The sequence below is a fragment of the Salvelinus alpinus genome, chromosome 2, assembly GCF_045679555.1.
Source record: "Salvelinus alpinus chromosome 2, SLU_Salpinus.1, whole genome shotgun sequence".
Lineage (NCBI taxonomy): Eukaryota > Metazoa > Chordata > Actinopteri > Salmoniformes > Salmonidae > Salvelinus > Salvelinus alpinus.
In genome coordinates, this window is record NC_092087.1 from 19,289,286 (window position 1) to 19,312,024 (window position 22,739).

Here is a 22,739-nt window from a genome sequence, read left to right on the forward strand (position 1 = left end):
CCTGACGGCCCGTTGTAGCCGCACATGGGCAGCGTTCCATGTCTCCTCCGAGTGCCGAAACCATTCATCCACCGCAGGAGCCTCGATCTGGCTCTGATGCCATGGTGCCAGGACTGGCTGATAACCCAGCACACACTGAAACGGTGATAGGTTGGTAGAGGAGTGGCGGAGGGAGTTTTGGGCCATCTCCGCCCAGGGGATGAAAACCACCCACTCCCCCGGCCGGTCCTGGCAATAGGACCGCAGAAACATACCCACATCCTGGTTGACTCTCTCCACCTGCCCGTTAATCTCGGGGTGGAAACCTGAGGTAAGGCTGACCGAGACCCCCAGGCGATCCGTCACAAAATCCACCAATAGGTGTGACCACGGTCGTTGTGGAACGGGAAGGGGTTGTAATTTCCCTCTGGGCAGATATCTAGGTGCCTTGCACTGTGCGCGTACCGAACAGGAGGAAACATAAACCCTCACGTCCTTAGTTAAAGTGGGCCACTAGTACTTCCCAGCAAGGCAGCGCACCGTCCGACCGATGCCAGGATGACCAGAGGAGGGTGATGTGTGAGCCCAACAGATCAAACGATCGCGGACATCAAACAGAACGTGCAGACGCCCAACTGGACACTGAGGGGGAGTGGGCTTTGAACGTGACGCCCGCTCGATGTCCGCGTCCACCTCCCATACCACCGGTGCCACCAGGCAAGAAGCTGGAATTATGGGAATGGGATCCGTGGACCGCTCCGCTGTATCATACAGCCGGGACAGTGCGTCTGCCTTAACGTTCTGGGAACCTGGTTTGTAGGATAGGGTGAAAACAAAGCAGTTGAAAAACATGGCCCACCTTGCCTGGCGAGGGTTCATTCTCCTCGCCGCCCGGATGTACTCCAGATTGCGGTGGTCAGTCCAAATGAGGAAAGGGTGTTTAGCCCCCTCAAGCCAATGCCTCCACGCCTTCAGAGCCTTGACAACAGCCAACAGCTCCCGGTCCCCCACATCATAGTTTCGCTCCGCCGGGCTGAGCTTCTTTGAAAAGAAAGCACAGGGGCGGAGCTTCGGTGGCGTACCCGAGCGCTGAGACAGCACAGCTCCTATCCCAGCCTCGGACGCGTCCACCTCTACTATGAATGCCAAGGAGGGATCAGGATGAGCCAGTACGGGAGCCGAGGTAAACAGAGCCTTCAGGTGACCAAAAACCCTGTCCGCCTCAGCTGACCACTGCAGTCGCACCGGTCCCCCCTTCAGCAAGGAGGTATTGGGAGCCGCTACCTGACCAAAGCCCCGGATAAACCTCCGGTAGTAGTTGGCAAACCCTAAGAACCGCTGCACCTCCTTTACCGTGGTGGAGTCGGCCAATTACGCACGGCTGAAATGCGGTCATTTTCCATCTCCAACCCTAACGCGGAAAAGCGGTACCCTAGGAAGGAGACGGACTGTTGGAAGAACAGACATTTCTCCGCCTTGACGAATAGGTCATGCTCCAACAGTCGACCAAGCACCCTGCGCACAAGGGACACATGCTCGGCGCAGGTAGCGGAGTATATTAGAATGTCATCTATATACACCACTACACCCTGCCCGTGCAGGTCCCTGAAAATCTCATCCACAAAGGATTGGAAGACTGATGGAGCATTCATTAACCTCTACTGCCTCAGAAACCCGGATCCGGGAGCACCCCCCACCCCCCACACACTGATTAGCATAGCTAGCATAGCTTCACAAGTAAATAGTAGCATCTAAATATCATTAAATCACAAGTCCAAGACACCAGATGAAAGATACAGATCTTGTGAATAAAGCCACCATTTCAGATTTTTAAAATGTTTTACAGGGAAGACAAAATATGTAAATCTATTAGCTAAACACGTTAGCAAAATACACCACTATTCTAACTCCATCAGTTTCTTACTCCTTCAGGTGCTATCACCAATTCGGCTCAACTAAGATATTGATAGCCACTAACCAAGAAAAAACCTCTTCAGATGACAGTCTGATAACATATTCATGGTATAGGATAGTTTTTGTTAGAAAAAAGTGCATATTTCAGGTAGAAATCACAGTTTACAATTGCACCGACCATCACAAATCGACTAGAATTACTAGATAGAGCAACGTGTATGACCAATTTACTCATCATAAAACATTTCATAAAAATAGACAAAGCATAGCAATGGAAAGACCCAGTTCTTGTGATTTCAGACCATATTTCAGATTTTCTAAGCGTTTTTCAGCGAAAACACAATAAATCGATAAGTTAGCATACCACATGTGCAAACGTTACCAGAGCATCGATTCCAGCCAAAGAGCGCTATAACGTAATCACCGCCAAAATATATTAATTTTTTCACTAACCTTCTCAGAATTCTTCCGATGACACTCCTGTAACATCATTTTACAACATACATATACAGTTTGTTCGAAAAGGTGCATATTTAGCCATACAAAACCGTGGTTATACAATGGAAATAGTCACAACTCAAGCCTCAAAATGAGGAACGTCAGCTTTCAGAGTGATCTAGTTTAATCGAAAGCTAATCATATACTTGACTAAAAAATACAGGGTTGACAGGAATCGAAAGACAAATTAGTTCTTAATGCAACCGCTGATTTACATTTTTAAAATTATCCTTACTTTTCAATACAGGGTTCGCCAAGTGACGCGATAACAAACAAAATGGCGAAATATGCGTTTAAAATATTTCGACAGAACAACGATTTATCATATTAAATATTGCTTACTTTGAGCTGATCTTCCATCAGATTCTTGGGCAATGTATCCTTTCTATGTTATAAACGTCTTTTGGTCGATAGATGTCCTCTGTCCTTCGAAATATCCACTAACGATCGAACGGGACCCCAAAACGTGTCCAAAGTTTCAGAGTGCACAACAAAGAAATTCCTCAAAATCGCACTAAACGGATATAAATTGCTATAAAACGGTTCAAATTAACTACATTATGATGTTTTTAACAACTATAACGACTGAAAACATGACCGGAGAAATCTAACTAGTTAAACAACGATTTGGAATGAGGCAGGTCCGATGTCCATCTTGCTTGTGGCGCGCGGAGAGAGAGAAAGGTCTTCCCACGTTTTGTGGTTTTATATGGGCTGGGATTGTGCAATAGACTCCATTCAAAACGTGATGACGTACAGACACCCAGAGGAAGACGTAGGCAGTGTCGGTTTCTTCATAGCATTCACTGTCGCCTTAAAAACAGACTCCAGATCAGGGGTAAAAATTTCTGAAATCTGACCCCTGTCATGAAAAGTGCTGTAGATATTGTTCTGTACCACTCAGAGACAAAATTCCAACTTCTATAGAAACTAGAAGGTGTTTTCTATCCAATAATAACAATAATATGCATATTGTACGATCAAGAATTTAGCACGAGGCAGTTTAATTTGGAGACCCAAATATGCTAATGCGGAACAGCACCCCCTATAGTCCCAAGAAGTTAACCCATACGGCATGACGAGGTACTCATAGTGCCCAGAAGTGGTGCTAAATGCCGTCTTCCACTCAACCCCTCCCCAGATACGCACCAGGTTGTAAGCGCTCCTGAGGTCCAATTTTGTGAAGAAGCGCGCCCCGTGCAATGACTGTCATACTGGCGATGAGAGGTAGCGGGTAACTGTATTTTACCGTAATCTGATTTAAACCTCAATAGTCAATACACGGGCGTAAACCTCCATCCTTCTTCTTCACAAAAAAGAAACTCGAGGAGACAGGTGAAGTGGAAGGCTGAATGTATCCCTGTCCCAGAGATTCGGTGACATATTTTTCCATAACCGCCGTCTCCTCCTGTGACAGAGGATACACGTGACTCCTGGGAAGTGCAGCGCCTACCAGGAGATTTATCGCACAATCCCACTGTTGATGGGGTGGTAATTGAGTCGCCTTCTTTTTACAGAAGGCGAGTGCCAAATCGGCATATTCGGGGGGAATGTGCATGGTGGAAACCTGGTTTGGACTTTCCACCGTAGTGGCACCTAAGGAAACACCTACACACCTCCCTGAACACTGACAGGACCATCCCTTGAGAGCCCTCTGTTGCCACGAAATAGTAGGATCATGAGAGGCCAACCAGGGAAGGCCCAACACAACAGGAAACGCAGGATAGTCGATCAGGAAGAGACTAATTCTCTCCTCGTGACCCCCCTGCGTTATCATAGTAATGGGAGCTGTGACCTCCCTAATTAGCCCCGACCCCAAAGGACGACTATCTAAGGCATGTACAGGGAAGGAAACATCAACAGGAACAATAGGGATCCCTAATCTATGTGCCAAGGAGCGGTCAATAAAGTTCCCAGCTGCGCCTGAATCTAATAGCGCCTTATGCTGGGAATGCGGGGAAAACTCAGGAAATTCTATAGGTAACCACATGTGTGCAACAGGGGGCTCTGGGTGAGTTGTGTGCCTACTCACCTGGGATGACCCACCAGTGCTCCGCCTGCTACCTCGAGTTCCTGGAGAACCACCCCAGCACCGAACAGCAGTGTGCCCTCTGCGGCCACAGCTGGTGCAGGGAATGGTCCCCCCTCCGGCCCCCCTCATAGCAGCCCCTCCCAACCCCATCGGTGTTGGATCGAAGGTGCTGGGGGATGGAACGGACGGACCCCGATCCGGACGTCCGCGGGAGGCCAACAGGTTATCCAGCCGGATAGACAAGACCACCAGCTGGTCCAGGTTGAGAGTGGTATCCCTGCAGGCTAGCTCCCTATGAACGTCCTCTCGTAAACTACACCTGTAGTGGTCGATCAGGGCCCGCTCATTCCATCCCGCACCAGCGGACAGAGTTCTGAAGTCCAGTGCGAACTCTTGAGCGCTCCTCATCCCCTGTCTCCGATGGAACAATCGCTCTCCCGCCGCTCTCCCTTCAGGTGGATGATCAAAAACTGGGAGAAGTCCTCGTAGTCATCCAGAGTCGGGGCTTCCCTTCCCCAGATGGCGTTGGCCCACTCCAGGGCTTTTCCAGTCAGGCAGGAGATGAGGGCGCTCACTCTCTCGCGTCCCGAAGGGGCCGGCTGAACAGCTGCCAGGTAGAGCTCCAGCTGGAGTAGGAACCCCTGGCCCCCGGCAGCTGTTCCGTCATACGCTCCCGGGAGCGAGAGCCGAATCCCACTGGGTCCTGACGACGGAGGGGTGGACATCGGTGTAGGTTGAGGTGCGGGCGGAGGTGATGTTGTTGGATTTACAGGAAAGCCTCCTCTCTCCCATCTGTCCATTGTTTGCAGCACACGATCCATGGCTGTCCCGAGACTTTGTAACATGGTCGCGTGCTGCTAGACGCGCTCCTCTACTGGGAGAGAAGGGCTGGCTGCACCTGCTGACTCCATTTGAATGGTCCGTGATTCTGTCAGCGATTGGGTGCAGAGATGTAGCGGAGTCAGGCGCAGGACACAGGTTTGAGCAAAACAACTGAGTTTACTCACAAAAAAGGCAAGCAATATTCCAATAAGGAAAATACAGACAGAATAACACCTACACGAACCACTAAGACACCAACAGAACAGAAAGGTATGCAGAGGGTTAAATAATGAACATGATATGGGAATTGAAACCAGGTGTGTGTAATACAGACAAAACGAAAATGAAACATGGATCGGTGGTGACTAGAAAGCTGGTGACGTTGACCGCCGAACACCACCCGAACAAGGAGAGGGACCGAATTCGGCGGAAGTCGTGACAGTAAGCAAACAAGAAAATGCTCATCCAGAGGTGGCGCTCCCAGTGGCCAGTGATTTAACTGCAAGAAATCTGAAATCCATTCTATCTCATTTCACTTTGCCATTTCTTCAAACAATCATCTTTATTCAATATCGATTAATTATTGCAATAATAAGGCTGGTCAACCCCACACCCTTGAGTGTTGGACCGAGTAACCTAACGTTTACACAAATCTAGAGTACTATATATAGCTGACACTAACAATGCTCAGTCATGGTTGGTTCAACCCCTCCCATGCAGACTAAGGAGCATCATAAGCCACTCTGGGTTCATCCTGTTCTTATCTGCACAGGGTTGTTGTCTTAACTTCTTGCAACTATAGGGGGTGCTGTTCCGCATTAGCATATTTGGGTCTCCAAATTAAACTGCCTCGTGCTAAATTCTTGATCGTACAATATGCATATTATTGTTATTATTGGATAGAAAACACCTTCTAGTTTCTATAGAAGTTGGAATTTTGTCTCTGAGTGGTACAGAACAATTTCTACAGCACTTTTCATGACAGGGTTCAGATTTCAGAAATTTTTACCTCTGATCTGGGGTCTGTTTTTAAGGCGACAGTGAATGCTATGAAGAAACCGACACTGCCTACGTCTTCCTCTGGGTGTCTGTACGTCATCACGTTTTCAATGAAATCGATGGGACATTCACAGCCATTATAAAAGACCAAAATGTACAGAGACCCCCCTTTCTCATCGTGCGCCTGAAGCGTGAAGGACATCGGACCTGCCTCGTTCCAAATCGTTTTCTAACCAGCAATATTTCTCCGGTCATGTTTTCAGTCGTTATAGTTGTTAAAAACATCATAATGTAGTTAATTTGAACCGTTTTATAGCAATTTATATCCGTTTAGTGCGATTTTGAGGAATTTCTTTGTCGTGCCCTTTTTAGCTTTGGAAACGTTTCGGGGTGTCGGTCGTTGGTGGTGGACATTTCGAAGGACAGAGGACATCTATCGACCAAAAGACGTTTATAACATAGAAAGGATACATTGCCCAAGAATATGATGGAAGAACAGCTCAAAGTAAGCAATATTTAATATGATAAATCGTGTTTCTGTCGAAATATTTTAAACGCATATTTCGCCATTTTGTTTGGTATAGCTTCACTTGGCGAACCCTGTATTGAAAAGTAAGGATAATTTTAAAAATGTAAATCAGCGGTTGCATTAAGAACTAATTTGTCTTTCGATTGCTGTCAACCCTGTATTTTTTAGTCAAGTATATGATTAGCTTTCAATTAAACTAGATCACTCTGATAGATGACGTCAGACATATTGAGGCTTGATTTCCTAGTATTTTTATTGTGTAACCACGGTTTTGTATGGCTAAATATGCACCTTTTCGAACAAACTGTATATGTATGTTGTAAAATGATGTTACAGGAGTGTCATCGGAAGAATTCTGAGAAGGTTAGTGAAAAAATTAATATCTTTTGGCGGTGATTACGTTATAGCGCTCTTTGGCTGGAATCGATGCTCTGGTAACGTTTGCACATGTAGTATGCTAACTTATCGATTTATTGTGTTTTCGCTGAAAAACGCTTAGAAAATCTGAAATATGGTCTGAAATCACAAGAACTGGGTCTTTCCATTGCTATGCTTTGTCTATTTTTATGAAATGTTTTATGATGAGTAAATTGGTCATACACGTTGCTCTATCTAGTAATTCTAGTGGATTTGTGATGGTCGGTGCAATTGTAAACTGTGATTTCTACCTGAAATATGCACTTTTTTCTAACAACACCTATCCAATACCATAAATATGTTATCAGACTGTCATCTGAAGAGGTTTTTTCTTGGTTAGTGGATATCAATATCTTAGTTGAGCCGAATTGGTGATAGCACCTGAAGGAGTAAGAAACTGATGGAGTTAGAAAAGTGGTGTATTTTGCTAACGTGTTTAGCTAATAGATTTACATATTGTGTCTTCCCTGTAAAACATTTGAAAAATCTGAAATGGTGGCTTTATTCACAAGATGTGTATCTTTCATCTGGTGTCTTGGACTTGTGATTTAATGATATTTAGATGCTACTATCTACTTGTGAAGCTATGCTAGCTATGCTAATCAGTGTGTGGGGGGGGTGGGGGGTGATCCCGGACCCGGGGTAGAGGCTCGTGAAAGGTTAACCTCTCTTGGGCAAGTGAGACGGTAGCGTCCCACCTCTTCAACAGCCAGTGAAACTGCTGGGCGCCAAATTCAAATACAGAAATACTCATTATAAAAATTCTGAAAACAAAACATATTTTACACAGGTTTAAAGATTAACTTCTAGGCCTCCCGGGTGGCGCAGTGGTCTAGGGCACTGCATCGCAGTGCTAGCTGCGCCACCAGAGTCTCTGGGTTCGCGCCCAGGCTCTGTCGCAGCCGGCCGTGACCAGGAGGTCCGTGGGGCGACGCACAATTGGGCTAGCATCGTCCGGGTTAGGGAGGGTTTGGCCGGTAGGGATATCCTTGTCTCATCGCGCTCCAGCGACTCCTGTGGCGGGCCGGGCACAGTGCGCGCTAACCAAGGGGGCCAGGTGCACGGTGGTTCCTCCGACACATTGGTGCGGCTGGCTTCCGGGTTGGAGGCGCGCTGTGTTAAGAAGCAGTGCGGCTTGGTTGGGTTGTGCTTCGGAGGACGCGTGGCTTTCGACCTTCGTCTCTCCCAAGCCCGTACGGGAGTTGTAGCGATGAGACAAGATAGTAATTACTAGCGATTGGATACCACGAAAATTGGGGAGAAAAGGGGATAAAATAAAAAAAAAAATAATAATAATTGTTTTACTTCTTGTGAATCCAACCACGGTGTCAGATTTAAAAAATGCTTTACGGCGAAAGCATACCTTACGATTATTTGAGAACATAGCCCACTAGACAAATCATTACAAACAGTAGCCAGCCAAGTAGAACAGTTACACATGTCAGAAATAGAGATAAAATGAATCCCTTACCTTTGATGATCTTCATATGGTTGCATCAGCAGACATTCATTTACTCAATAAATGTTCCTTTTGTTCGATAAAGTCTCTTTATATCCAAAAACCTCAGTTTTGTTCGCGCATTTTCTTCAGTAATCCACAGGCTCAAACGCAGTCAAAACAGGAAGACAAAAAAAATCCAAATTGTATCCGTAAAGTTCATAGAAACATGTCAAACGATGTTTATATTCAAACCTCAGGTTGTTTTTAGCCTAAATAATCGATAATATTTCAACCGGACAATAACGTCGGCAATTTAAAAGGTAAACAAGAAACACACTCTCTCGGTCGCGAGCATGAAAAAGCTCTGTGACACTTTAGGGTCCACTCATTCAGACTGCTCTTACTTCTTCATTTTTCAGAAAACAAGCCTGAAACAACCCCCCCCCCAAATCCAAATCTACCAGTTATATGCATATCATATCTTCTGGGCCCGAGAAGCAGGCAGTTTAATTTGGGCATGCATTTCATCGAAAATTCCGAATGCTGCCCCCTACCCTAGTGAAGTTAACCCCACCCTGGCTTAGTTTCCCAGTTGCAAGGATGATTTTGAGACAATAAGAGATTGTTCTAAACTCCTAAACTATTCCTAGTAAAACGCATTCTTGTCTATGTAATGCAGTCTTTAACTAATTTGTCAGCTCAAGCCATCTCTGGTGACCATATGCCCAGATTAGCTGCAGAGAACTAGAGTGGAGACCATAAAAACACAGACACTAGCAGGAGAGAAATGTCTTACTATTTTTTAAATATTAATTGTTAACCATTAAACCTGTTATGGCTGCAGGGGGCGTATTGGAAAAACTGGAAAATATGTGCCAATTTTCAAACGGCCTCTTAATCAATTTTTGCTCTTACAATATGCATATTATTATTAATATTGGATAGAAAACAATCTCTAGTTTCTAAAACCGTTCTAATTTTTTCTCTGAGTGGTACAGAAGTCATTTGGCAGCACTTTCCCTGACCAAGAAGTAGAATGTCAGAAATCTATGCTCGCTTCAACGTTATGCCTATACATGGTCATTATACGTAAGACCCTACGTACACTCCATACGCCTTGCTCTGGGTGTCAAGAGGGTGTGAGAGAAGAAATTTTGTGATCATCTTGTTCAGAGGTTGAATAAGAGCTATTTCTTTGACGTGACCGACCACTTCCGGAAGTCTGAAGCGCGCGACTTGGGAGTGATATTGCGTTCTGTTTTGCTGCGGTTTTGGCTGGGAACAATCTCCGGCTGGGTTTTTATTTGATAAATGAGACCATATCATCGTAATGTATGTTTTTTCAATATAGTTTAATCAGATTATTTGAATTTTTTTCGGGAGTTTTGCCGTGTTCCGTTCTCTGACTTTTTTTACGTTGGACAAATCCGTGCCAGTCGACCAGTGCCAATGCTAAGTGAGAAGGGAAAGTTGCCATTCTGACTCCAAACAACGACTCATCTGGACAAAGGACACCCTGATCAACATTCTGATGAAAGATCAGCCAAAGTAAGACCCAATTTATAATGTTATTTCATATATCTGTCGTGCATGTCAACTGGTCGCGGGCGCCCAAGTGTGTCTGGCTATTGTGGCTATGCTAACATAGCGCTACATTTTGTTTTCGCTGTAAAACATTTAATAAATCGGAAATATTGTCTGGAATCACAAGAATCCTGTCTTTCAATTGCTGCACAGTATGTATTTCTCAGATATGTTTTATGATGAGTAATTAGTTATTTGACGTTGGTGTCTGTAAATGTTATGGCTGCTTTCGGTGCAATTTCTGATTGTAGCTGAAATGTAATTTATGATTTATACCATAAATATGCACATTTTTCAAAAAAAACATATGCTATACAATAAATATGTTATCAGACTGTCATCTGATGAATTTGTTTCTTGGTTAGTGGCTATATATATCTTTATTTGGTCAAATTTGTGATAGCACCTGATGGAGTAAGAAACTGATGGAGTTAGAAAAGTGGTGTCATTTGCTAACGTGGTTAGCTAATAGATTTACATATTTTGTCTTCCCTGTAAAACATTTTAAAAATCGGACATGTTGGTTTGATTCACAAGAAGTTTATCTTTCATCTGGTGTCTTGGACTTGTTAATGTGTGAAAGTTAAATATTTTAAAAAAATAGCTTTTGAATTTCGCGCCCTGCACTTGAGCTGGATGTTGTCATAAGTGTACCGGTGTCGGGCTGCACCCCAAACAGGTTAACCATTAACATCAAATAAATCAGGTAAATACATCATTTTTCTCTAATACTCCACAGACAGAGACACATAAAAAGCTCTCCTCCGCCCCCCATTTGGCATTCGGACCATAACTCCATCCTCTTAATTTCTGCTTACAAGCAAAAAACTCAAATAGGAAGAACCAGTGACGCGCTCAATACGGAAGTGGTACAATGAAGTGGATACTAAGCTGAAAGACTGTTTGCTAGTGTAAGATTATTTCGAAGATATGCTTTGAAAGGCTGGTCATGGCTCACATCAACACCATCATCCCCGAAACCCTCGACCCACTCCAATTTGCATAACACCGCAACAGATCCACAGATTGCACTCCACACTGCCCTTTCCCACCTGGACAAAAGGAACACCTACGTGAGAATGCTGTTCATTTACTACAACTCAGTGTTCGACACCATAGTGCCTTCCAAACTTATCCCTGAGCCAAAGACCCTGGGACTTAACACCTCGCTCTGCAACTGGATCCTGGACTTCCTGACGGGCCGCCCCCAGCTGGTGAGGGTAGGCAACAACACTTCCGCCACGCTGAACCTCAACAGGGGGGCCCCTCAGGGGTGCGTGCTCAGTCCCCTCCTGTATTCCCTGTTCCCCCATGATTGCGTGGCCGCACACGACTCCAACACCTTTGTTAAATTTGCATATGACATGACAGTGGTAGGCCTGATCACTGACGACGATAAGAAAGCCTATAGGGAGGAGGTCAGAGACATGGAAGTGTGGTGCCAGGACAACAACCTCTTCCTCAACGTGGGCAAGACAAAGGACCTTATTGTGGACTACAGGAAACGAAGGGCTGAACATGCCCCATTCACATCGACGTGGCTGTAGTAGAGCGGGTCGAGAGCTTCAATTCCTTGGTGTCCACAGCACTAAGGACCTATCATGGTCCAAACACACAAACACAATCATGAAGAGGACACAACAACACCTCTTCCCCCTCATTAGGCTGAAAAGATTTGTCATGGGCCCACAGATCCTCAAAAGGTTCTACAGCTGTACCATTGATAGCATCTTGACTGGCTGTAACCCCGTTTGGTATGGCAACTGCTCGGTATCTGAATGCAAGGTGCTACAGAGGCTAGTGCGTATGACCCAGTACATCACTGGGTCCAAACTCCCTTATATCCTAGACCTCTATACCAGGCGGTGTCCGAGGAATGCCTTAAAAATTGTCAAAGACTCCAGCCACCCAAGTCATAGACTGTTCTCTCTGCTACCGTACGTCAGGCGGTAACAGAGTGCCAAGTCTGTGACCAAAACGCACATGAAACGCTTCTAAGCCCAAGCCACAAGACTGGTGAACAGTTAATCAAATGGCTACCCAGACAATTTACATTGACCCCCTTTATTTATCTTAATTGTTTTGCACTGAATCCCTTGCACCGGCTCTATGCACACTCACTAGACACACACACACACACACACACACACACACACACACACACACACACACACACACACACACACACACACACACACACACACACACACACACACACACACACACGCACACGCACACGCACACACACATTTACGCCACACACACACATACACACACACACACACACACACACACAGAGACACACTTCAGATACGCTGCTGCTACTCTGTTTATTATATATCCTGATTGCCTAGTCACTTTTACCCCTACCCACACATACATACTGTATTACCTCAATTACCTCAACTACCTCGTACCCCTGCACATTGACTCGGTACTGGTACTCCTTGTATATAGCCTCATTATTGTTTTTATTGTGTTACTATTTCCATTTTTATTTTGCAAATAGTCTTACTTTTTAACTCTGCACTGTTGGGAATGGGCTCGTAAGTAAGCATTTCAATGTAAAGTCTACACCTGTTGTATTCGGCGCCTGTGACCAAAAACGTTTGATTTGAATCCAGGTGAAAGCTATGATCCCTTATTGATGTCACTTGTTAAATGCACTTCAATCAGTGTAGATGAAGGGGAGGAAACAGGTTAAAGAAGGATTTTTAAGCCTTGAGACATGGATTGTATATGTATGCAATTCAGAGTGCGAATGGGCAAGAAAAAAGATTTCAGTGCATTTGAACTGGGTATGATAGTAGGTGCCAGGCGCACCAGTTTGAGTGTGTCAAGAACTGCAACGCTGCTGTATTTTTCACACTCAAGAACAGTTTCCCGTGTGTATCAGGAATGGTCCACCACCCAAAGGACATCCAGCCAACTTAACTCAACTGTGGGAAGCATTGGAGTCAACATGGGCCAGCATCACTGTGGAACGCCTTCTCGAATTGAGGCTGATGGCAAAAAGGGGGTGCAACTCATTATTAGGAAGGTGTTCCTAATGTTTTGTACACTCAGTGCATACTCACCGATAAAGGGGAGATGGGCTTCCCTGGGCCTCACAGCTGAACACCACGTCTCTGTTGTTTTCCTGGGAGTCAACAGGAAACACAATGCTGCCAGGCTGCTTGGTGAACACTGGGCTCTGCAAGACACTGCTCTCTATAGGGGACACACAGACAGGACAAAACAACACTCAGCTTACACGCAGACTCAGACATCAAACCTGCTTGAAAACAGGCAATTAGTCAGAGGCAGCAAACAGGCCAGCCCTGGTAAACCATTAGAGGGCCAAACCCCAAGCAGACAAAACATATAAATTAATTCTGCCTGTCACAGCACCATGGCACAGAAAAGAGTTATTGGAGGTGAGACGTGTCTTCAAAAGCTATTTAGGCAGTAATAGGATAGCTCCTGATTTATACCTAACAACAGTCGGGAACGCATTTTAATTTGCCTTTTGTCAACTTGAGTCCTATTTTCCAAGAGTGCTATTGGAGTAGTTGTGTCCCTGTTGACGTTTAAGTTTAGTTGTGCAGTTAGCTTTCCTTGGCTGTGGTTTGTATTCTCTCACTAAAATGACACACAGAAAGTAAATCTCCATTACTCCATGGGAAGCTGGTAATCCAATGGTCTATCTGTGCATGACTTCACAAAGCCTTTAGTGTCATTAAGCCATGGGATAAAGAATAAGTGACAGCCTTTGCAACCATTCTTACCTTTGGCCTAGAATGGCTGCGTTTACACAGGCAGCCCAATTCTGATCTCTTTTACATAAATTGGTTGTTTGACCAATCACATTTCACATCAGATCTTTTTCAGAGCTGATCTGATTGGTCAAAAGACCAATTAGTGAAGAAAAAAATCTGAAATGGGCTGCCTGTCTAAATGCAGCCAATGTGATTAGATGTGATTCAAGGGTTATACACCACATTACCCTTCCAATCTCCAGCCATTTTCACTATAGGCTGCAGTAGCAGCAGACATACTGTAACCAGATCCATCAAGACATGACTGTGGACTGTCTTTGGAGTCATTTTGAAACAAACAAACAAAAGCAGAATGTATTTAACACCTGCCTGTGGCTAACCTGGCTAAAATATACTAATGGCTGATTCCTGAATTGTTTAAAACATCAAAGGTCAGTGTTCTTATTGGCATGCGGCAGGGGTGTATATTGCCTGTACAATGGAGAACCAGGCCACTTATTTTGTGTCCGGAATAGAAAAGCTTTTTAGCAGCAGGATGTATCGATGCTACATTGTGCAGTACATAACAAAGCCACTCAAAACACGACAATTTGTATTATTCAATGCAATGTTTAAATAAACAATAACAGCCAAAATACCTTACTGGGGGAATGATTTCCTGTGTTTGTGACGATAGCTTTTGTGCTACCCTCCCAAATTGCACAATTTGTTAAATGACATGCTTCAGATTTCCTGTGAGTAGTCATTCAGACATTTTTGGGGGAAAGATAAACTCTGTTTTCCCTAGAACTTCGCATTGAAAATGAACACATTGAAAAACATGCTGGAGATGTGACGTGACTGATAAGGTAATGTGACAAAATGCATTTCAAAAATAAAACCCTAACTACAATATAGTTCCCCCTGCAAACCAAAAATATTTTCTTCCGGTTTTCAAACTATGTCTGTTGTAAAAACGATTTGGCAACCTCCATAAAAAAGCCAGACTACGGTTTGCAACTGCACATGGGGACAAAGATCGTACTTTTTGGAGAAATGTCCTCTGGTCTGATGAAACAAAAATATAACTGTTTGGCCGTAAGGACCATCGTTATGTTTGGAGGAAAAAGGGGGAGGCTTGGAAGCTGAAGAACACCATCCCAACCGTGAAGCACGAGGGTGGCAGCATCATGTTGTGGGGATGCTTTGCTGCAGGAGGGACTGGTGCACTTCACAAAATAGATGGCATCATGAGGCAGGAAAATTATGTGGATATATTGAAGCAACATCTCAAGACATCAGTCAGGAAGTTAAAGCTTGGTCGCAAATGGGTCTTCCAAATGGACAACGACCTCAAGCATACTTCCAAAGTTGTGGCATAATGGCTTAAGGACAACAAAGTCAAGGTATTGGAGTGGCTATCACAAAGCCCTGACCTCAATCCTATAGAAAAGTTGTGGGCAGAACTGAAAAAGCGTGTGCGAGCAAGGAGGCCTACAAACCTGACTCAGTTACACCAGCTCTGTCAGGAGGAATGGGCCAAAATTCACTCAAACTTATTGTGGGAAGCTTGTGGAAGCGAACCCGAAACGTTTGACCCAAGTTAAACAATTTAAAGGCAATGCCAACAAACACGAATTGAGTGTATGTACACTTCTGACCCACTGGGATGTGATGAAAGAAATAAAAGCTTAAATAAATCATTCTCTACTATTATTCTGACATTTCACATTCTTAAAATAATGTGGTGATCCTAACTGACCTAAGACATGGAATTTTTACTAGAATTAAATGTCAGGAATTGTGAAAAACTGAGTTTAAATGTATTTGGCTAAGGTGTATGTAAACTTCCGACTTCAAATGTATATATATTTCCCAGCACAAGATTATAGCTTTATAGCACAATTCATTTGCATGATATGTGGCAGAGGAAACTTGTCAGGTGAAAGCACCTGGGTATACTGCCGCTGGGTGCTACAGCGCTCTGAATTCCCACCAGGCTCAAATTGGTGACTCCATTTATTATTGGGATATTCACACATGCTTCCCCATTTCTCATGCAAAATGCAGATTATAAGAGAGAAATAGGGTTTTCATACCTTTTCATCTAATTTTAATGTGGTCATACTCAGGTTCCTTAACACAATTCCCATTGAGAGACTAAGGTTTGAAGTTCATAGATAATAAAAATATATTATTTATCCAGGTTAGTCTCATCCAGGTTAGACAGCAGCAGCATTATTGTTTAATGGAGAATACATTGGAGAGTGGACATGTCTAGACAGAGGTCAAAAACCCTATTCCAAAAATATAAATTAATCACATTTTAATTTTGTGTGATTACTGTTGCCATCTGCAATAAGACCAAGCCAATTTGATTCACCCACTGATTATAGGATGACCTTGATGGACTTTAAATGGACATTAACTTTTATTCTCAGAATGTTTATTTTTTTTCACCTGGAAAGAAAATTATCAAACTAATTTGTTCCTGATTCAATGAATAATATGACTGAATTCAACAGACCCCACTGAAAAGAGGATTTTATTAATCAAATAAATATGTGCATTTTTCAGTAATTGATTTCTAGTGTCTCTCGAGATTCCCTTTAACTTACTGTAGCCACAATGGCCAGACAAACTGAACATGGATAATCAAAACATTTTGCAACCAGTGAGAGCTGTTAAGCAGATTGAAAATGCTCTGTGATGCTCCCTCACGACGCCAGGACAGCGGAGTCAATCACCACCTTCCGGAGACACCTGAAACCCCACCTCTTCAAGGAATACCTAGGATAGGATAAAGTAATCCTTCTGACCCCCCCCCCCCCTTAAAAGATTTAGATGCACTATTGTAAAGTGGTTGTTCCACTGGATGTCATAAGGTGAATGCACCAATTTGTAAGTCGCTCTGGATAAGAGCGTCTGCTAAATGACTTAAATGTAAATGTAAATGTAAGGGCTTGGCTGCTTCCAGACTGCTGTCTGTTCTTACTCTGTAAATAATGTACAGTACGAAAATTATGTGTGTGTGTCTGTGTGAGTGTGTGGGGTCAATATGCATGTGTGTGTTTGTGTGTGTGCGTGTACAAGTGTGTGACTAGCACATCAAGATGCCTTATTTTTATCTATAGCCGCATGAATTGATGCATATTGCATATCATTGAGTGTTAAACCACTGTGTTTGTGCGAAGCAGGATGCAAATAAATTCATGACTCATTTCACAACCCTTCAACAGGTATGTGAAGACTGGTTGATTATCTTACAAGAACGTAGGCTTATGTGGTATTTGAATGGGTTTATACAGTGCATTCGGAAAGTATTCAGAACACTTGCCTTTTACACATATTCTAAAATTGATTAAATAAATGTTTTTCCTCATCAATCTATACACAATACCCCATAGCAACAAACCACCCTAAGCACACAGCCAAGACAATGCAGGAGTGGCTTCAGGACAAAATCTCTGAATGTCCAGCCAGAGCCTGGACTTTAACCCGATCGAACATCTCTGGAGAGACCTGAAAATGTCTGTGCATTTTCCCCATTTCCCCATTTGTCATTATGGGGTAGTGTGTGTAGATTGGCGAGGAAAATAAGATATCATACATTTTAGAATAAGGCTGTAACGTAACAAAATGTGGAAAAAGTCAAGGGGTCTGAAAACTTTCTGAATGCACTGTATACACTACACTACTGACTAAAAGTATGTGGACACCTGCTCGTTGAACATCTCATTCCAAAATCATGGGTATTAATATGGAGTTGGTCCCCCTTTTGCTGCTATGACAGCCTCCACTCTTCTGGGAAGGTTTTCCACTAGATGTTGCAGCGGGGACTTCCATTCAGCCACAAGAGTATTTGTGAGGTCGGGCAATGATGTTGGCCGATTAGGCCTGGCTCCCAGTCGGAGTTCCAATCCATACCAAGGGTGTTCAATGGGGTTGAGGTCAGGGCTCTGTGCAGGCCAGTCAAGTTCTTCCACTCCGATCTCGACAAACACTTTATGTATGGAGCTTGCTTTGTGCACGGGGGGATTGTCATGCTGAAACACGGTTGCCACACAGTTGGAAGCACAGAATCGTCTAGAATGTAATTGTATGCTGTAGCAATAAGATTTCCCTTCCCTGGATCTAAGGGGTCTTTGCCCAAACCATGAAAAACTTTACAGTTGCCACCATGCATTGGTGCAGGTAGCGTTCTCCTGGCATCCGCCAAACCTAGATTTGTCTGTTGGACTGCCAGATGGTGAAGAGTGATTAATCACTCCAAAGAACACATTTCCACTGCTCCAGAGTCCAATGGCGGCGAGGTTTACACCACTCTAGCCAATGCTTGGCATTGCACATGGGGATCTTAGGCTTGTGTGCGACTGCTCGGCCATGGAAACCCATTTCATGAAGCTCCCGGCGAACAGTTCTTGTGCTGACGTTGCTTCCAGAGGTTAGTTTGGAACTCGGTAGTGAATTGTTGCAACCGAGGACAGATGATTTTTACGTGCCACGTGCTTCAGCACTCGGCGGTCCCGCTCTGTGAGCTTGTGTGGCCTATCACTTTGCAGCTGAGCAGTTGTTGCTCCTAGACGTTCCACTTCACAATAACAGCACTTACAGTTGATCGAGGCAGCTCTTGCAGGGCAGAAATTTGACTGACTTGTTGGAAAGGTAGCATCCTATGACGGTGCCACGTTGAAAGTCACTGAGCTCTTCAGTAAGGCCATTCTACTGCCAATGTTTGTCCATGGAGATTTCATGGCTGTGTGCTCGATTTGATACACCTGTCAGCAACGGGGGTTGCTGAAATAGCAGAATCCACTAATTTGAAGGGGTGTCCATATACCTTTGTATGTGTATGTATATATATATATATATATATATATATATATATATATATATATATATATAGTGTATCTAGTTGATGTGTGTGAATGTTTGTGTGTGTGCACCAGAATTCTTCTTTTCCATTATGTTTTCCATTTTACTGGAACAAACAATATAATTTCAGAGGATGTCTGTGATAAAGAATAAAAGAACAAACATCTTGTTTGCTTGCCCCCGCTGCATTGCAGTTGAGCTGGCATAATTGGACTTGTTTTCTTTCCACTCATAGAGACAGAGTCCTTGCTGGTTAGACTAAAGTCACCAGGGATGTGACAGACACGTGTGTAATTTAGTCTCAGGTCCACAATGCCTACTTCCCTTGATGGATGATGTAACAACAGCACAGACTGGATAATAAATATTATATCATAAAGCTACTGTACAAGTTGAGGGGGAGGTCGACGACGCCGACAGAATGTTCGACCAACAGGCAATTGACTAAACATTCAAGGTATTGACTACAGTACTTGCATAGAATTGCTGTTCTCATCTCTGCATATTCTAGTTGCGCATAGATGAGGTGGTGGACTTAACAGTAGACATACATTATTTAATTCAGTTAGTCACAGACAACTTTTACTAAGACACAACTGTATTATGCCAAGTATAGTTGCCACATCACCAGCCTCCACTTGCCTTGGCTTAAAATATTGGTCAACTTTGAACCAGCTTGCATCAGACAAAGTTCCACCATGGCAACTGCTAGGCAGTCACGCAGGAGGAACAAACAAACAAACCACCATGCCTGAGTCACAGTGACTTGCTGACTCATAACAATGAGTAAGACATGAGGAACACAAAGGAATTGTAAAAAGCCACCCACGGATCCCCCACAATAATCCCACCCTGACAACGAGTATATGCTATCAGTTATCTATGTCTGACAAGTACTATAGAGCTGTGGCTCAGAGTATTGTTTCTTCATCCAATGTAATGTATTCTCAGTGAATTTAGTGATGTTTATTCCCCTTGTTCAGAGACATTTGTCACTGAAGTTGTTATGTTTATGTCCCATCCTACATCCTGATATTACCCGGTTCTGACCTTTAGATGGTGGTGTTCCTACTATTAGCAGATTTTTTTAAAGAATCCCCCACCCTCAATTTTAAAGGGATACCTCACCCAAATTCCAAAATGTCCTTAAAACCTCTTAGCGCTAGGGGTCAGATAATTTTTTTCTTCTTCAAATAACGTACCCAACGTGAAAGGACATTTTCTCCGGCCCAGATCGTAGAATATGCATATAATTTACAGATTAGGATAGAAAACACTCCAAAGTTTCCAAAACTGTCAAAATATTGTCTGTGAGAATAAGAATACTTATTCTGCAAGCGAAATCCTGAGAAAATCTAACCCGGAAGTGATATTTAAAAAATAAAATAAAACATGTTTTCTGGCCTGTCTAACCTCCATTTAAAGGGGTATCAACCATATTATTTTCCCAATAGCTTCCTCATGCTGTGACCAGGCTTTAGACATAGTTTCAGACTTTTATTTTAAAAAATGAGCGAGATGTTTCAAAACTAGTCAGGTGGCCTGCGAATAGTTCCTGCGCGCGAGAGAGGGGCTCCCCATTTTCCATTTCTCTCTTAAAGAATAGGTTATGGTCCGGTTGAAATATTATCGATTATGTTTGTTAAAGACAACCTGAGGATTGATTATAAAAAACATTTGAAATGTTTCTACGACCATTTTGGATACTTTTTGGGATTTGTCGAACGGAACACGGCTTTTGATTTTTCATCATAACGCGCAACCCAAATGGCGTTTTCTCGTGATAAAAGTTATATTTATCGAACAAAAAGAACATTTGTTGTGTAACTGTGAGTCTCGTGAGTGGGAACACCCGAAGATTATCAAAGGTAAGCGATTCATTTGATTGCTTTTCTTACTTTCGTGACCAAGCTAGCCAAGCTAATATAAGGCTAAACTGTTATAGCATTGAAAGCTACACTCACAAAAGCTTGGATTTCTTTCGCTGTAAAATATATTTTCAAAATCTGACACGATAGGTGGATTAACAACAAGCTAAGCTGTGTTTTGGTATATTTCACTTGTGATTGCATGATTATAAATATTTTTAGGAATATTTTTGAATTTGGCGCCCTGCAATTCAGCGGTTGTTTAGGAAAGTGAACCCGTGTTCGGTATCCGTAGATCAGAGAAGTTAACCCGTAAGCAGTTCATGGACAAGGTATGACAGAAACCCATGTGTTGGGTTGTCTTTACCTGGCCACTGTTTCAAACACAAGTGGTTGGTGGCACCTTAATTGGGGAGAACGGGCTCATGGTAATGGCTGTAGCGGAATAAATGAAATGGTATAAAATAAATAAAAAACATGCTTTTCAGGGGGGCAAGAGACCTAAGGTGGCAGAACAGAGTGGTTGGTTTGGTGTGTAGGGCTTGAGCATAGCCTTAAGGTAGTGAGGGGCAGCTCTTCTTGCTGTTCTGTTCAGTGGTTGCTCCACTAAAACTTTTGCAATTATGCTGCGGGATTTAGAGGTAATTTGTGGTTTAGTATGGTACCCTGCGTCACTACTTCATTGCTCCAGACCAGCGCAAGGGGGAATTAGAGCTCTGATTATGCTTTGGGTCCCAAGGAGCTACTGTGTCTCTGTAGTACTGTAGCCTACTTCCGACCAGTCACATTGTACAGTTCCTAAGTGGCGTAGCGGTCGAAGACACTGCATCGCGCTGCAAGCTGTGTTGCTACAGATGCTGGTTCAATACCTGTGCTGGCCTCGCCTGGGAGACCCATGAGATGACTGTAGGTTTTTGGTTTCTCTCCCTCTAAAAACAGAAATAAATAACAAACTGGCTTTATTTTCAAATTAGTAACAAAGTCTCACCCCATGTTCAAGAATGTGCTTTTTCTCACTCATTTTACATTATTTGAAAACAAAATAATCTCCAAAATATTGTTATTTTTTAAACAAAGCGATTATTATTATTAATTTAGAATTATATAAGAGCCCCTTGGATATTCTCACAGATATATTATTAACCCTGTTATTAGCAGAACAATATATATTGGTCATATTGGTCATGGCTCCCAAGTGGCGCAAAATGGGATTGCCTTGCAGTTCTTCAGCTGTATCCGCTGAAATAGTGGTGGGCGCGCGAGGTTCAAGGCACGAGGGCAGGGGCCACGGGATAGGCTGCAGAGCCGCACACAGAGGATGGACCTAGCCCATGGGAAAGGGAGGAGGAGGAAGGGGGAATGGAGAGGGGGGTGGACCCCCACCCTGCCACACTGGGTAGCACAGAGGAACATTTTAAAGGGGCATTGCACTAATAATAACACTGACTAGGGAAACGTCCCCGCTGTTCTTAGTGCCAGTCTGCACGTTCAAACTAAAACAATGCAACTAATAATGGCATCTTTATGCTTTTCGTTAATAAAATAATTATAAAAATACTCTTTCAAAATGCCAATGTTTATATAGTTATGGATCCATAACGAATTACTATGGGAATAAATATCACTGAATTACAGAAATATTGTAACAAAGTTGTCTAATGAAGGTAAAGAAATTGTTGCTAATTGGAAAATAATCTTTCAAACACACACGGTCACGTTCTACAGCGCCATTATGGCTATCAGCTCAGCATTTAACACCATAGTACCCTCCAAACTCGTCATTAAGCTCCAGGCCCTGGGTCTCGACCCCACCCTGTGCAACTGGATCCTGGACTTTCTGACGGGCCGCCCCCAGGTAGTGAGGGTAGGAAACAACATCTCCACCCCGCTGATCCTCAACACTGGGGCCCCACAAGGGTGCGTTCTCAGCCCTCTCCTGTACTCCTTGACTGCGTGGCCATGCACGCCTCCAACTCAATCATCAGTGGTAGGCCTGATTACCAACAACGACGAGACGGCCTACAGGGAGGACGTGAGGGCCCTC

At 43.7% G+C, this 22,739-nt stretch overlaps 1 protein-coding gene across 3 annotated transcripts in view; it reads right to left on the reverse strand.

The window, feature by feature from the left end:
* The window catches only part of LOC139555969 (contactin-4-like), a 255,013-nt gene that overhangs the window by 142,889 nt on the left and 89,385 nt on the right, over positions 1 to 22,739 (reverse strand). For all 3 annotated transcript variants that reach the window (XM_071369404.1, XM_071369411.1, XM_071369394.1), the window contains exon 3: positions 13,293 to 13,425. In XM_071369404.1, the coding sequence (XP_071225505.1) occupies positions 13,293 to 13,425 (133 nt within the window). The remainder of the gene's footprint in view (positions 1 to 13,292; positions 13,426 to 22,739) is intronic.